Source organism: Diabrotica undecimpunctata, chromosome 2 (assembly GCF_040954645.1).
Source record: "Diabrotica undecimpunctata isolate CICGRU chromosome 2, icDiaUnde3, whole genome shotgun sequence".
Lineage (NCBI taxonomy): Eukaryota > Metazoa > Arthropoda > Insecta > Coleoptera > Chrysomelidae > Diabrotica > Diabrotica undecimpunctata.
The window spans coordinates 58,786,052-58,800,310 of record NC_092804.1 but is presented as its reverse complement, the minus strand read 5'-3'; the positions used below and the strand labels follow the sequence as shown (position 1 = coordinate 58,800,310).

At 32.1% G+C, this 14,259-nt stretch overlaps 1 protein-coding gene across 1 annotated transcript in view; it reads right to left on the bottom strand.

Annotated features, from left to right (window-relative positions):
- Nucleotides 1–12,520, bottom strand: part of LOC140434606 (uncharacterized) — a 42,908-nt gene extending 30,388 nt beyond the window's left edge. The window contains exon 1 of the mRNA XM_072522991.1: nt 12,315–12,520. Coding sequence (XP_072379092.1) covers nt 12,315–12,435 — 121 coding nt within the window. The 5' untranslated portion in view covers nt 12,436–12,520. The remainder of the gene's footprint in view (nt 1–12,314) is intronic.
- Between the last annotated feature and the right edge of the window lie 1,739 nt (nt 12,521–14,259).

The window sequence follows — 14,259 nt, the reverse complement described above, 5'->3', positions numbered from 1 at the left end:
AAGGATTTCCTCATGATCTTCTGATATGATTATTAAATCAATAGCTTATTGTTATGCACATACATATAGCAGTTATATCTTAAAATTTATTGTTTACTGACATGGTGTAAATTACCTAAGCCAACAATTAATAATTATATGCGAGTGAAAGACGATTTTAATTAGCAATCGAAATTAGTAAAGGATACATAAGTAACATGAAAGGTTTACGTTATATTTTTTCGAAAGTAGGCTTTTTGGGATTACAGTGTCTTTTTTAAGTGTTTAGATCTTTCTTTTTTAAATCTTAAGAATTCTAATTATAAGTTATTTTCAATAAAGCCAGGCGGTCGCCGCAGAAAGAATGCTCAAACCATAAATCTAGAATATTTACTTTTACAATAATGTGTTAGAAACATTACAAGGCTGTTTGTAAAACTTTTTTTCTGATAATCAAATTTTGAATAAAATGTTCAACAAATACAAAAACAACTAAAGTTACGAACCAAAACTCCACCACGAGAAAAAAAAGTATCTCACAGCTTTTAGCCAACTAAAATCCCACAAACATGTAACTAAAATCTTGATATTAACAAGGTGGCCACTCAAAATACTCCACCCTAATATTTGGCAATATTTACTGGATTTTGTGAAAATGCTGGAAAAAGGTCGATTTTAATTCCAATGCATCATCTTTTAACTATATAGACACTTACCATTTGTCAAACTCTTCCCTTCCAGTACCACAAACCTTAATTTTAAATAGGGAATAGACCATGTGTGGCACATTATTTGAAAGGGTACTTAACTGGAAAATCAGACATCCATGATTTTTTTTTATATATTAATTCCGTTCTTGCGAAAAAGTATCAACCTATTAAAAGTTTCTCTTAGAAAACTCGCCGAAAAAACGGAACGCCTATGTTTTGCTAGTGGTAATGCAAAGTTTTTTTGTCACGTTAAAATCTATTTCAAATTTCGTGTACAAACTTCCCCCGTTTCTTCTTGTTTCTTGCTAATTTCTTGATTAGCTCTCCGCTGACTCATCATTTGTCTAGGATGGAGGATATTTTATCATCTCACATCTTTATGGACCTCCCTTTAGTCTTTTAAAGTTTCTGCTCCGTTTGCGTAATTTTTTCCCTGCTCTTTCTTGATTCATTCGAACAATGCAGCCATACCATCACAGCTGAGCTTTTTTAATTATTTTATTTCTTTTCAATTCATTCTACCTAAACACGTTCTTTTATTACCTCATACCGAATGCTCTCCATCTCGGTATACCCTGTACTATTCTTTAGTACTAAATCTCCATGTTTTTTAGTTTTAATCTACCGGTGAGCGTCCAGCTTTCATTTCCAAGGGTTAAGATCGGTACATATAGTGTGTTGTATATGCTTACCTTAACTTTTTAAGATACTTTCTTTTTGAATATAAACGTACTTTTAATTGTGTGATCTATTTGGGCAGCACTTGCTATTCTTTTATTTATTTCTACTTCTTGGGAACCTCCATTCTCTAATTGGACTACTAAATATTTAAAGGTTTCGACTTGTTCAAATTTTATTTTTGTACGTTTTTCTGTTTTTTTCATAAATCATATCTGTTCTATTTTCATCGATCATCAGATTATGTTTCAAAAGTTTCTCACTGTATGTTTGAATGTTCCTCTTGAGTAACTCCTCGTTTTTTTTCAAATAGAACTGGATCGTTTTCAAATATACATAATTTCATCCAATGCAATGTTAAACAAGACGAACACAGATTGTTCCTTGTCTTAGTCCATCATTGACTTTAAATTCTTTTGATTCGATTTATCTATTCTCAGTCTGTTCCTTGTGTCCTTGTATATACTCATAATGACTTTCCTGAGTTTAGTGTAAGAAGGTGTGACTTTTGGTTATAATTATCGCGATGTCTAGATATCATAACCGCCTACGCAGCGCAACAGCGTGTATTGTGTATGGTTCATTGTTAAAAAAAAAAAAAAATAAGTCTATATCGTTCGAAAGTGGACGGTTTTGTCAGCGAAATTTTGACAATTATAAGAGGAAACTAAATAAACAACAAAGTATGTTGATACTTCAACAGTGTCTTATTATCTGTTCTTTAAACTCTTGTCGATTTCTATCCACGGGGTTATATCTATATCTATATTTTTAGATCTACAAAAGCCTGGTTCAATTCCGTACTTTAATGTCGTGTTTTCTGTATTAGCTACTTGAGAGTGAACTGCTCCAGTTTGTTGTCTACTTCTTTTAAGAGCACTCTTTCATATACTTTGGACGGTATTTTTGGGTGGGTGACATCTCTATAATACTACAGTTTTGATTGTCACTTTTTCTTAAAATGAGTAGGATAACCACTACTTTCCAGTCTTTTGGTATCTTGCTCTCATCCCATGTCTTGTTACGTACTTTCAGAAGCATTTCATTTTCTTTTTCATCCATACGTTTAAGCATTTCGCTCTTATTTTATCTTAGCTAGTTGCGGTTAGATAGAGTTGAGACCGACTTACGGATACTAAAAATCAGAAGATGGCAACACGTCACCAGAAACCGAAAAGTATGGCGACGAATCTTAAAGCAGGCCAGGATCCACAGAGGATTGTCCAGCCAAAGATGATGATGATGATAATAATGAGTTGTGTTTCCTGTCTTTTGGTGACATATTATTTCTCTTATTTTATCTCTTTTCATTTCGATTCTATTTAGATTCTTATGTGCATATTCTTCAATATTATCTATTTTATTGTATGCATCTTTTTGGGTTAATAGATTTTGAAAATATTCTGTCTATCTATCTATAATACTTTCCTTCTCGCAGAGACCGTTTTTGTTTTTTATTTGTTTTGGCATTTGTTGCCTTTTCTCTGCCCTTAAATTTCTTACAGTTTTGTAGAATATTTTTTGGTTGGTGTTACAGTCTTTTTCAGTTTTATTACCAAAGTCCTCCCAGGTTTTCCTTTTTGCTTCTAACACCATGTCTTTCACTTTTGTTCACATCTGCTGGTATTTTTAACACTCTACTGCGATTTGGTTCTTAGGTAGTTACTACACGCCAACTTCTTTATTTTTACCTCTTCTTTTACTTCACTACTCCTCTAACTTGTGCACTTCTTATTTTTATCGATTCTCGACATTCCGTAGATTTGCTAATCGTAATTACTTATGAACAATTGCCGAATTAAATTATTCACTGGTCCAAGCTCTAATTTGTCATTTATCTGCGAGAAAAGTATTAGAATATTCACAAGGAAACTAAATTCCTGTAGCTGGGCTGTATACCATGTATCACAAGAAAAATATTTAAAAATTCCTTTATAAAAGGTATATATTAATAATATATACCTTTTATAAAGGAATTTTTAAATAAATTAGAATATTGTTCATAATTAAAATCGTAACAATGATGAAAACTCCGGAAAACATGGAACCGGATATAGTAATTTTTTTATTTAGAAAATTTTGCAGAAAATGTTTTTTAAATGCATAATAATATAATTTTCCTTAATTTATTTATGCGATTCGTAATTTTCCTCAATTTAAATGCAATTTTTTTAGTAGATACAACTATTTTAATTTATTTATGCGGTTTGTACAGGATGTTCTAAGTTCAATGGTCTGTATCAATAATTACAATGCGATATTTTCAATTGTAATTTACATGTATATTATCAATTTTATTAGCCTTATTTAATTAATTTATTATAGTGACACTAGTCCACTAAAAAAATCTGAAACGTTTAAAACATTTCTATCTGATTTGTATATCCTATTTTGTAACATTTAAAATAATATATCTCACAGACGGTTTATAGAAATCCTACGGTTCTTTCTTAATTTATGTGCCGCAACGAATTTGTTGGAAAAAAAAATTTTCAAAAAATTTGCCAAAATCCGTGTGAACTTAATGCCTTTAATGTCGTTTTGGAGATTGGATTTCTTGTTCTTCTTATAGTTCCTTCTCCTATCGGAGTTTGGCTATCATCACAGCTATCCGTACCTTATGGCGGCTGCTCTGAAAAGATCTACTGAGCTGCAATTATACCACTCTCTTAGGTTTCTTAGCCAGGAAATTCTTCGTCTTCCTATGGATCTTTTACCCTTAATTTTACCTTGCATTATGAGCCTTAATATCTCATATTTCGCCTCTCTGGTAATGTGGCCTAAATATTCCAGCTTTCTTGTTTTGATGTGCTTTATGACCTCGCAATCCTTTTGTAGCCTTCTTAACACTTTTGCATTGGTAACTCGTTGGGTCCATGGTATTTTCACAAATCTTCTATACCACCACATCTCAAATGATTCCAACTTCTTTATATTATCAACTTTTAGTGTCCAGCTTTCCATTCCATACAACAAAGTCGAGAACACGTAGCATCTTAAGGCTCTTATCCTCAGCTCCAGAGGAAGGTCTCGATTAACAAACATTGTTTTCATTTTTATAAATGCTTGTCTTGCAATTTCAATGCGTGTCCTTATTTCTCTACCTTGTTCATTATTTTCATTTACCCAGGTTTCCAGATATTTGTAGTTATTTACTCTTTTTACTTGTTTTTCCTGGATATCTAGGCTTCCTACTGTATGTTGCTTAGAAATAATCATGCACTTGGTTTTCTTAACGTTCATTTGTAGTCCATATTTTATACTGACATGACGTAATCTATTTACTAAGCGTTGCAGTGCTTCTAGACTATCTGCAAAAACAGCGGTGTCGTCTGCAAATCTTATGTTGTTTAAGATTTTTCCGTTTGATTGGAGAAATTGGACTTAAACTGTGATGGGGCCAGCTCATAACCCTGTTTTAGTCCTTGTGTTATTTGAAATGGATCGGTATCTGTAACTGAGCCACTGTGTCCGTTATCGTCATTCAGATGAGCCTAACTAGTTTGGACGGTATTTCAAATTCACTTAATATTTGATATAAATTGCCCTGTTTATTGAGTTATATGCTGGTATAAAGTCGACGAAAACTTTAAAGACATCTATGTCATATTCACAGGCTTTGCCTAGAACTTACTTAACCGTGAATAGTTGGCCTTCCTTGTCTAAATTTTACTTGTCTAAATTCAGCGTGATATTTTCCGATGATGTTCACTGCGAGGGGTTGTAGTCTATGGGTAAGTATACTGGTACATATTTTATACTGAAAGCACAACAAAAAAGTTTCTCTATACTTTTTACAAACGAGTATGTTACTTTTTTATGGATTGGGTAGATCTCTTATTCTACACTTTTGGGATTTTATTTAGTTCCATACTCTGTGTATGGCCTAATATAAAAAATAAATACTACGTATGGTATAAAAATAGGAATTCTGGCATAGACAGGGCATCTATAATGATAACAACAAAATATGACCAAATAAGCAGAGGTAGGCCAAAATTTATATATTTCGCCCACAAAATTAGAAGAAATTCGCTCGAAATCCAGTTTGTTGTATTTTCGAATACTGCGTGTACGAATTTTTTCGTAAACGGCGACTCGAATGGGTCTGAACCATTCGAATTTCGGTGTTAGTATACGATCCAGGTCATTGTTGTCATTTCAGTTCACTGGGCACGTGTACGTCAGATAATACTTCAGCTGATAGTTTTTGTTCGTTGTATAAAGATTTTTACATTGAACTTTATTTTCATAGCTAGTTTAAATAAGTTTTTAATAGAACGAATTTAGATCATGCCCTTGCAGATGCGGAAATATAAGCGAAACGGAGAGGCAGAATTTACTACCCCATTCTTAACGCTCTAGAGAAATGGTATATACAATTTTAAAAATTGTACAGATTAACAAAACCCCCCACAATGCAATTGATAGGCTTGAATGACTCTTTTTTTGTTCGGCCGGCACAACCACCATATTTCATGCCTTTTTTACTCCTTTCAGCTAAAGTACAACAAACGAATTGTTTAGATGACAAAATGACCATAAAATAGGTTAAGTAAAACTGTCAATTATTCTTTTTTTATTATTATTTGAGTTTTGCAGATTCGTATACGGAATTTTTCATTCGAGTTAATATACGAAAAAATTCGATAGAATTCGCAAATACGACCCCAGATGAGGACGCTAGTAAAATTGGTGCAAAAAACTACCACTCTTAAGAAGGTCGAGGATCTACTCTAGGTCGATAGAATCAGTGATGGTGATGAGTGATGACGATAAATAACAACCCCTTCATTCTATAACATATCAATGAATTAATAAATGACTTGTTTAGTAATGGTTTTATTATGGGAGGCACTTGAAATCAAACGGTGTCTTTATGATAAAGTGTAAGTTACTTTATAGCTAATTTAGATATTTTTAAAACATGTTTATCTGAAATTTCGCCTAATAAATGTTAAAATTTTACGTCAAGATAGCTGCAGATTATCTTTTACTGAGCAACTCTCATGTATGTTGGATAAGTAATTTAGTTGATAATTTTTCGACTGTTTTAACAACCATTCAAATTTCGTCATTTTGTGTCATGTGGAACAATTTCACCCAATCATGTCAACATTAGACTGATAATTGAATTCAGTGCAATTTTCAATCCCTATGACAACACGATCGAGTTTGACAACTTCATCCAAATAAATTTCAAAATGTCACGTTTCGGCAATGAGAATGTTCAAAGTATAAATGCGCTAATCAAAGAAAAAATTCCCAGAAATACAAACTACAGGCACAAATATATTTGTGAAAAATGAATCTGACAAATGGTACGATAATGTACCTGTTGGAAGAAATACAATGAATGGATGGACTAAATCTTCTGCTGAAGCAATTGGCTTGAATGTAAAGGAGAAAAAGATAACAAATCACTCGAATAGCTCAACTGCTGTTAGCGAATTAGCAAAAAGTGGTGTAGAAGAATAACAATTGCTAAAAATTACTGGTCATGGCAATCAGAATTCTATAAAACCATACTTGAATCTCAATTAAGAACACCACAACAAGATTATAAATATTATGCGTGGTAATAGATCTTCTATAGTAGAGAACAGCAACGAATTTAATGTTAACTTAAATTTTAATAATTGTACTTTCACTAACTGTACTTTTAATAAATAAATGTTTCGTTATGTTGAGTTATGATTTTTTTTTCGAAAAATTATTCGCCGAATATCCCTCGGACATTGATGAATGCCTCATAATTTCATGACAAATTTCTCAAGCTCGTTGCTTGGTAACAGCACTCAGCCTTCGGCTTCGTGCTGTTACCAAGGAACGAGCTTTCGATTGTCATGAAATTATCTCGTCTGTTATCAATGTCCTAGGGATATTACTACTGATAATTTTTCGACTGTTCTAACAACCATTCAAATTGCGTCATTTTGTGTCATATGGAACAATTTCACCCAATCATGTCAACATTAGACTGATAATTGCATTCAGTGCAATTTTCAATCTCTATGACAACACGATCGAGTTTGACAACTTCATCCAAATAAATTTCAAAATGTCACGTTTCGGCAATGAGAATGTTCAAAGTATAAATGCGCTATTCAAAGAAAAAATTCTTTCACTAACTGTACTTTTAATAAATAAATGTTTCGTTATGTTGAGTTATGATTTTTTTTTTCGAAAAATTATCCGCCGAATATCCCTCGGACATTGATGAATGCCTCATAATTTCATGACAAATTTCTCAAGCTCGTTGCTTGGTAAAAGCACTCAGCCTTCGGCTTCGTGCTGTTACCAAGGAACGAGCTTTCGATTGTCATGAAATTATGTCGTTTGTTATCAATGTCCTAGGGATATTACTACTGAAAATAGATCTCAACAGGTAATTGAATATATTTATAAATAGGTAATTCATAAAAAAATGGTTCTAAATGTTAAAATTATTAATTTTACCTTTAACTCTCCTGCTCTAAATTGTTATATCTACCAGGAATTTGTGATATACGGTAATAATAATAAAGTGTGTTAATTAAATTTTATAATAGCTTCAATAACAAACAAAGAGAATAAAAAATATTAATTATCTTTTAAGTTGTTCAGGTAATTACATTATAAACTTTATTCGGTGTCTTAACGAGTGATAAAAGTAATCAATAATTTACAAGCTTTCACTTCTGGTTAACGTATTGCCTGGTTGTTTATTAAGAAGTAAATAAACACTAATTACAATTTTTTATTTATTGTTAAAGCAAAACCAGAATTAATTGAACACATTGTGTTACACAAGAATAATATTTATACCTAATGCAAAAAAGGAAATGAAGGAAATAGTTGTACTGACATTTACTGGCTGACCTTCTATCTTATAGCAGCCATACAACGAGGAAATTGTAGAATGTTCAGTATTACTATATATTTATTGTAAACCATAAAAAATTAAGAAAAATCCAACGAAATTAGAGTAATTAAATTTTAAAATTTAAAAGGAAAATTCCCAGTGGTTTGCTGTATACCATAATTAAAAAAAAATTGATGAATCAATGAAATAAAAATTTCTTTTTGTACAATGGTATAAAATTGTATTGTTAAAATTTATTAAAAATGATCGAAAATGAATTTGTAAATTGTCAGAACGTTTTCAATCCTATCAGATCATCCTCAGTGAAAAACGTCTATATAGTATTTGGAACTAGCCACATGATGAGGTCAGATGACCCTTAAATTATATATTTTTAGTAATTAACATTATAAATAATAAGACACTAGGCCGATGATAAAAGATTACATTTTTTAAGGAAACGTACAATTTTCCAGCTCAAAAAAGAGAACCTTATGCCCTGAGAGGTGAAAACCCTTGTTGTTGGATCGTCCAATATATGATAAAATAAACTTTGGTGTAATATTAGGTATGAAAAAGAATCCTAGAATTAATTCAAAGCAAATTGTCGCTCATATAAACATGTTATCAAAATCCACGGGGATTCATTCAGCCCTATGCTCCTCAATTTGATCATGGATGAAATCATCAAAAACGTTAACAAAGAAAGAGGATACGGAATAGAAAACAAAGAATTTAAAATACTCTGTTACGTAGAAGACACAATATTAATAGCCCAAGATGAAGATAGTCTGCAAAGACTGGTCCACAGATTTAAAATTATAAGAGCAAAAGAATTTAATATGACAATCTCATTTCAGAAAACTAAAAAAATAGTCGTCAAAAAAGAACCAACCAGATGTAAAATAGAAAATGATGGCATTAGTATTGAACAAGTAATGGAAATAAAATACCTAAGAATTACACTGTCTAGCTATGGAGACCTGGACAAAGAAGTGAGACATCAAGTACAAAAAGCAAATAGATTGGCAGGATGCCTTAATAACACTATATGGCGAAACAGACACATTAACACTGAGATAAAGTCAAGATTTTATAAAGACAGTGTAAGACCAATAATGACGTATGACTCAGAAACAAGACCCGATACAGCCACAACGCGAAGGCTACTGGAAACGGCAGAGATGAGAGTACTGAGAAGAATTACAGGAAACACGTTGGGAGATCGAAAGGGAAGTCAAGATATAAGGAGAAAATATAACGTACAGTGTATAAATGAATTGACACAAAATAAAAAAATATAATGGAAAAACCACATAAGTAGAATGGAGGATACCCGTGTTGTCAAAATAACAAGAGATAAGTCACCAATCGGCAAAAGAAGTATCGGACGACCGCGCAAAAGATGGAATGACAACCTTCCACAGAGGTATTAATCCGCCAATTAACAAGCAGAATTACTTATAAAGAGGAAGAGAAAGAAGAAGAAGGAAATCTACGATTCATTCGTCAAATCTTTTTTTATGAAGCCAAACTGCTCTTGCAGATAAATAAGATAATAAAACTGCAGATATTGGAGTAAAGAGAATCAATCCTCATTGGATGATTCAGGCAGATCCTAATCACCATAAAATCAATGGATCCAATGGACCAATGGATGGATGGGGATTTTCAAGTATAGAATTATAGGCAATTTTTCTTTGAAGAGTCTCTTACGGGATAAAATATATTGATTTTATTGATCGTAATTTGTAAAAGCAAGATCCAAATTCATCAAAATGAAAAAGTTCTTAAGCAACCGTTACCTGAGCGTTAACCTCCGATGGCGCGCCACGAAATGCTACGTACTCTCTACGCTACTTTACGGAGTTGAAGGGTGGACGTTAATAGCAGCAACTATAAAGAAGTTAGCGGCTCTAGAAATGTGGCTGTATCGACACATACTGAGAATACCTTGGACAGACAGAGTGAGCAACACAGAGGTATTAAGACGAATTGGTAAAGAGGTGAAATTGTTAACAACTGTTAAAAGGAGGAAAGCGTCATACCTGGGCCATGTGTTCCTAAATGATAAGTACAGTCTGCTACAGCTTATCGTGGAAGGCAAGATTGAAGGTAGAAGAGGTTTGGGCACAAAGAAGAAATCTTGGCTGAGAAACTTGAGAGAATGGTTTGAAATACTAGAACATAATACGCGAACATAGTACATGCGGCACAAAACAGAGAAACCTATCGTTTAATGGTCGCCAACCTTCGGTAGAAGACGGCACATAAAGAAGAAGAATTTGTAAAATGAAAATATAATAAGACGGGTACACCTCCGCACTTTTCACTTCCTGCTCGTGATTTTTAAAATATATGTTTTTCTGGGTGATGGATTGGTAAACGAGAAATAATAGAGGGACCCCAAAATGTCCAGATATTAAACTACTTGATTTTTCCTATGGATTTACTTAAAATCAAGAGTTTACATCGATCAACCACAAATTTTACAAGATTCAAAAAAAAAATAATTAGATTAAACATTCGTAATATAACTTCACAACTGATCCACAATTTTCAAGGATATTTCCGTTGTCGGTTCAATTACTGCCAAGAGGCAGGTGGCAATTTGAACATGTAATTTATCGAAAAGCAATTTTTATTTGTCAAATAAACATGTTTTTTCTGTTTTCTGACACCACTCAAATGTATTTTGCATTAATTTTACATTAAATTAATTTAATTCAAAAATTAAATATTTTTGTGGCCACTATGTACCAAGAATTATATTAATGTTTATATCACTGGATTAAAAAACCTATCAAATGAGGTAGCACATGACCCCTACCCTATTTAAAAAAAAATCATTAATTACGACATCACGACCAGATGGATACAGTCACTATGATATATATGCCAAAAATCATATTTTAAAAATTAAAAATCGACTTGTTTTGGGATTTTTTGCTAAAGTCTCCTATTCTCAAAAAAAAACGATGTTTTCCATATTTTTGCTCCCCACTGTATATTGCTGTCAGAGGAAATAAACATTTTGGCTGAATTGAAACACCCCTCAACAAAAAGAGACATTACTAATCACGCAAACTCTTTTGGGATTTTTTTTGTATTACGGGAACATAAACAGGACATAAATACATACCTATCTCATAAAAAAGTCTAAAATACAGAAATTTCTATTTCCTGGTAAAGTCCAATGAAAAAAATCTAAATTAAAAAAAAAAAAATCCAAACGATCTAAGAAAGATATAACGAGCGTGTAATAATTGAACAGATTCGTTTGAATATACCTACTTATAACTATGAAAATAACTGCCAATATTATTCATTTTGGAATAACATGAAAAAAAAAAGAACATTAATAGACACTTTTATTAAAAGTCGAGCTTTCAAAACAGCTTAGTTACTTTATCCTGCTTAGTTAAATATATTTTAATTATTTATATATTTAATATATTTTAATTATAGTTTTATGACATTCTATTCGTAAAAAGTACTTACTAAAAATGTTGAATAGTTCGCAATCCATATTAACATTTAGTAAGTACTTTTTGCGAATAGAATGTCCTAAAACGAATTATAATATATTTTAGTGGTCTTGATAAAGAAAAAAAACAGTTTCGAAAGCTCTACTTTTAATAACATTTACCTTACTAGCCGGTCACAAACAACTTGCATATATATATATATAAAGTGCACTCGTAAGTAAATGGTTATATTATTATTACCATTCACTTACGAGTGCACTTTTTTTATATTAAATTAAACGGTCATATTCCTTAAAGTATATATATATATATATATATATATATATATATATATATATATATATATATATATATATATATATATATATAGTTTTATAAAAAAACTAATAAAATTGGCAGTCATTTTCAAATATCGAGGTCATCTTCTTTATTTTAGGCTGTTTTATATAAGTTATTATAAATTTAAATTTTGAATGTGATTACCATATTTATTTTACACAATCCTACCGACTGCATTTCTTATTATTTAATCATTTTACCTTACAATATAATTTTATTATTAAATAAGAAGTAATAAGAAGTGTTTTTGATGTATGTGTCAAAGTTCGAACTCACCCCTAAGAACGTCAGCAGGGATCAACCTCCTGTAAGTTTTCGGGCCATCAGCCTTGGCTTCTTCTTCCGCAGCAAAGGCTACGGCCAAAAACATAACAACGAGCACTACGAAGCTGTTCATTTTTGAAAAATTAGGTAGCAAGTTGTTCAGGGTGCCGACCCCTTAAATTATATTATTGCGAGTTATGAAAGGACTGAGTCAAAGTCGGTTGCATATTGTATTATATAGGGTTTTTTAGTCGATGGTATATGCCCCACTATCGTACTATCCGACTCGTCGCTGCGATGCTGGCGTGTGATCGTGTTGTTGAAGAGATACGGGAGTAAATGGATATTTTCTGTGTAATTATTCATAGCGAAAGATAGTATCTTATGTTGAGTCCAAATGAAAGTGGTTTTATGATTATTACAGCGGTTATTAAAAAAATATGATTTTGCTGTCAATGAAGTGATCTGTGTCGCATAAGTCAGATTATGTAAAAATTTTCAAAATTTTAGAAAAGAATAAATCACTATTTTTATTTCCTGATATTATAACTACGTCTAGTATTAATATATTAAGTCTTGACTTGTTATATCAGTTATATCAGTTTTGACTTATTTAGACGAGATTAGAATATTTATTTAGCGTATGGCTTACTTCTCAGAAAATATTATTCAATGACACTAAAATTCTCCTGTAAAATCCCGTAGTAAACCATGAGGCAAACATCAGGAAAAAACCTGTAAGTATTTGATCTTCCATTTAGTTTACTCTTAATATTAACACCAAACTCTGATTTTATATGTATATTATTTTAAAACATAAAAATGATGTATTCTTGATATGTTAGTGACTCACTAATAGTGGTGTTTTCTTGGGTCACCAGATCTTTTCTTTTTTCCAGATTCATTTAACATAATTAGAACCGCTTCTAATTATATTAAATTAAACCTCACCAACGCTTGGAGAAGACAATGGGAGAGCGACTCACCACAGGAAGCACACCAAATGGCCTGTATCGATCAAAAATCCTCAGTCTTTGAATTTACCCGCAATACATGGACAACGCTAAACAGAATAAGAACAAGGCAGCGCAAGTAAGCAAGCAATTTAAGTAAACCCAGCTTGTGAGACATGTTCACCCCTAAGATTTACGTTCGGGTGTAACAATTCATTGGAGCGAGGTGTATGAACTCGAGTTAAAAACAGGAGTCACTCCACTGCGCTCCAATGCTCTAGACCATTCCTTTCTTCCCTATAGCACTCTGATCCGCGATAGGGGCACAACTATAAGCCAAATGCTCTGCATGTGTGAGTCCTGGGTAGTAGAACTCTAACATAGATAGAACAAGCAGCGGTTGATGTGCTGATAGCTTATATAGATGGGGAAAGGCCCTTACTCCTGAGTGTGACTGTGGTACGCAACGACAGGCCGTCCGTCACGTTGTTGAAGAATGCCTCCGAAGGCGATTCACTGGAGTTTTCGATGAGTTCTTGAATGCGACCGAAAATGTTTTACATTATATTAATAATACATTAGATGTTCGTTTGTATTACTCCATATAATGTTTTATATTGATTATTAATTATGTGTTCTTATTGTTTGCCATACGATAAATAAATAAATAGAGCCGCTTCTTTGATTTTTCTCTTTTTACCATATATTTCTTTTAGGACTATACTTGACTCTTTCCAGTGAACTCTATATTCATTTTACCATGCGTGTTTACATATTTGAGATCTATCAAATTCTCTATTTTTAATGTAAGATTCGCGTTCACAAGGTGTTTTATAACTAATTAATCATAAAAAAAAACATAAATGATGGATAGTCGATACGTTATTGACTTAATTAATAGTTATTGTTAGGGTTAGACTTATTGTTAGGGTTAGTTTTAGAAAAAAAAAAAAAAAATGTGTTTGTTGTATTGTTATTTTCCTCGTATTATTTCTTGTGAATGT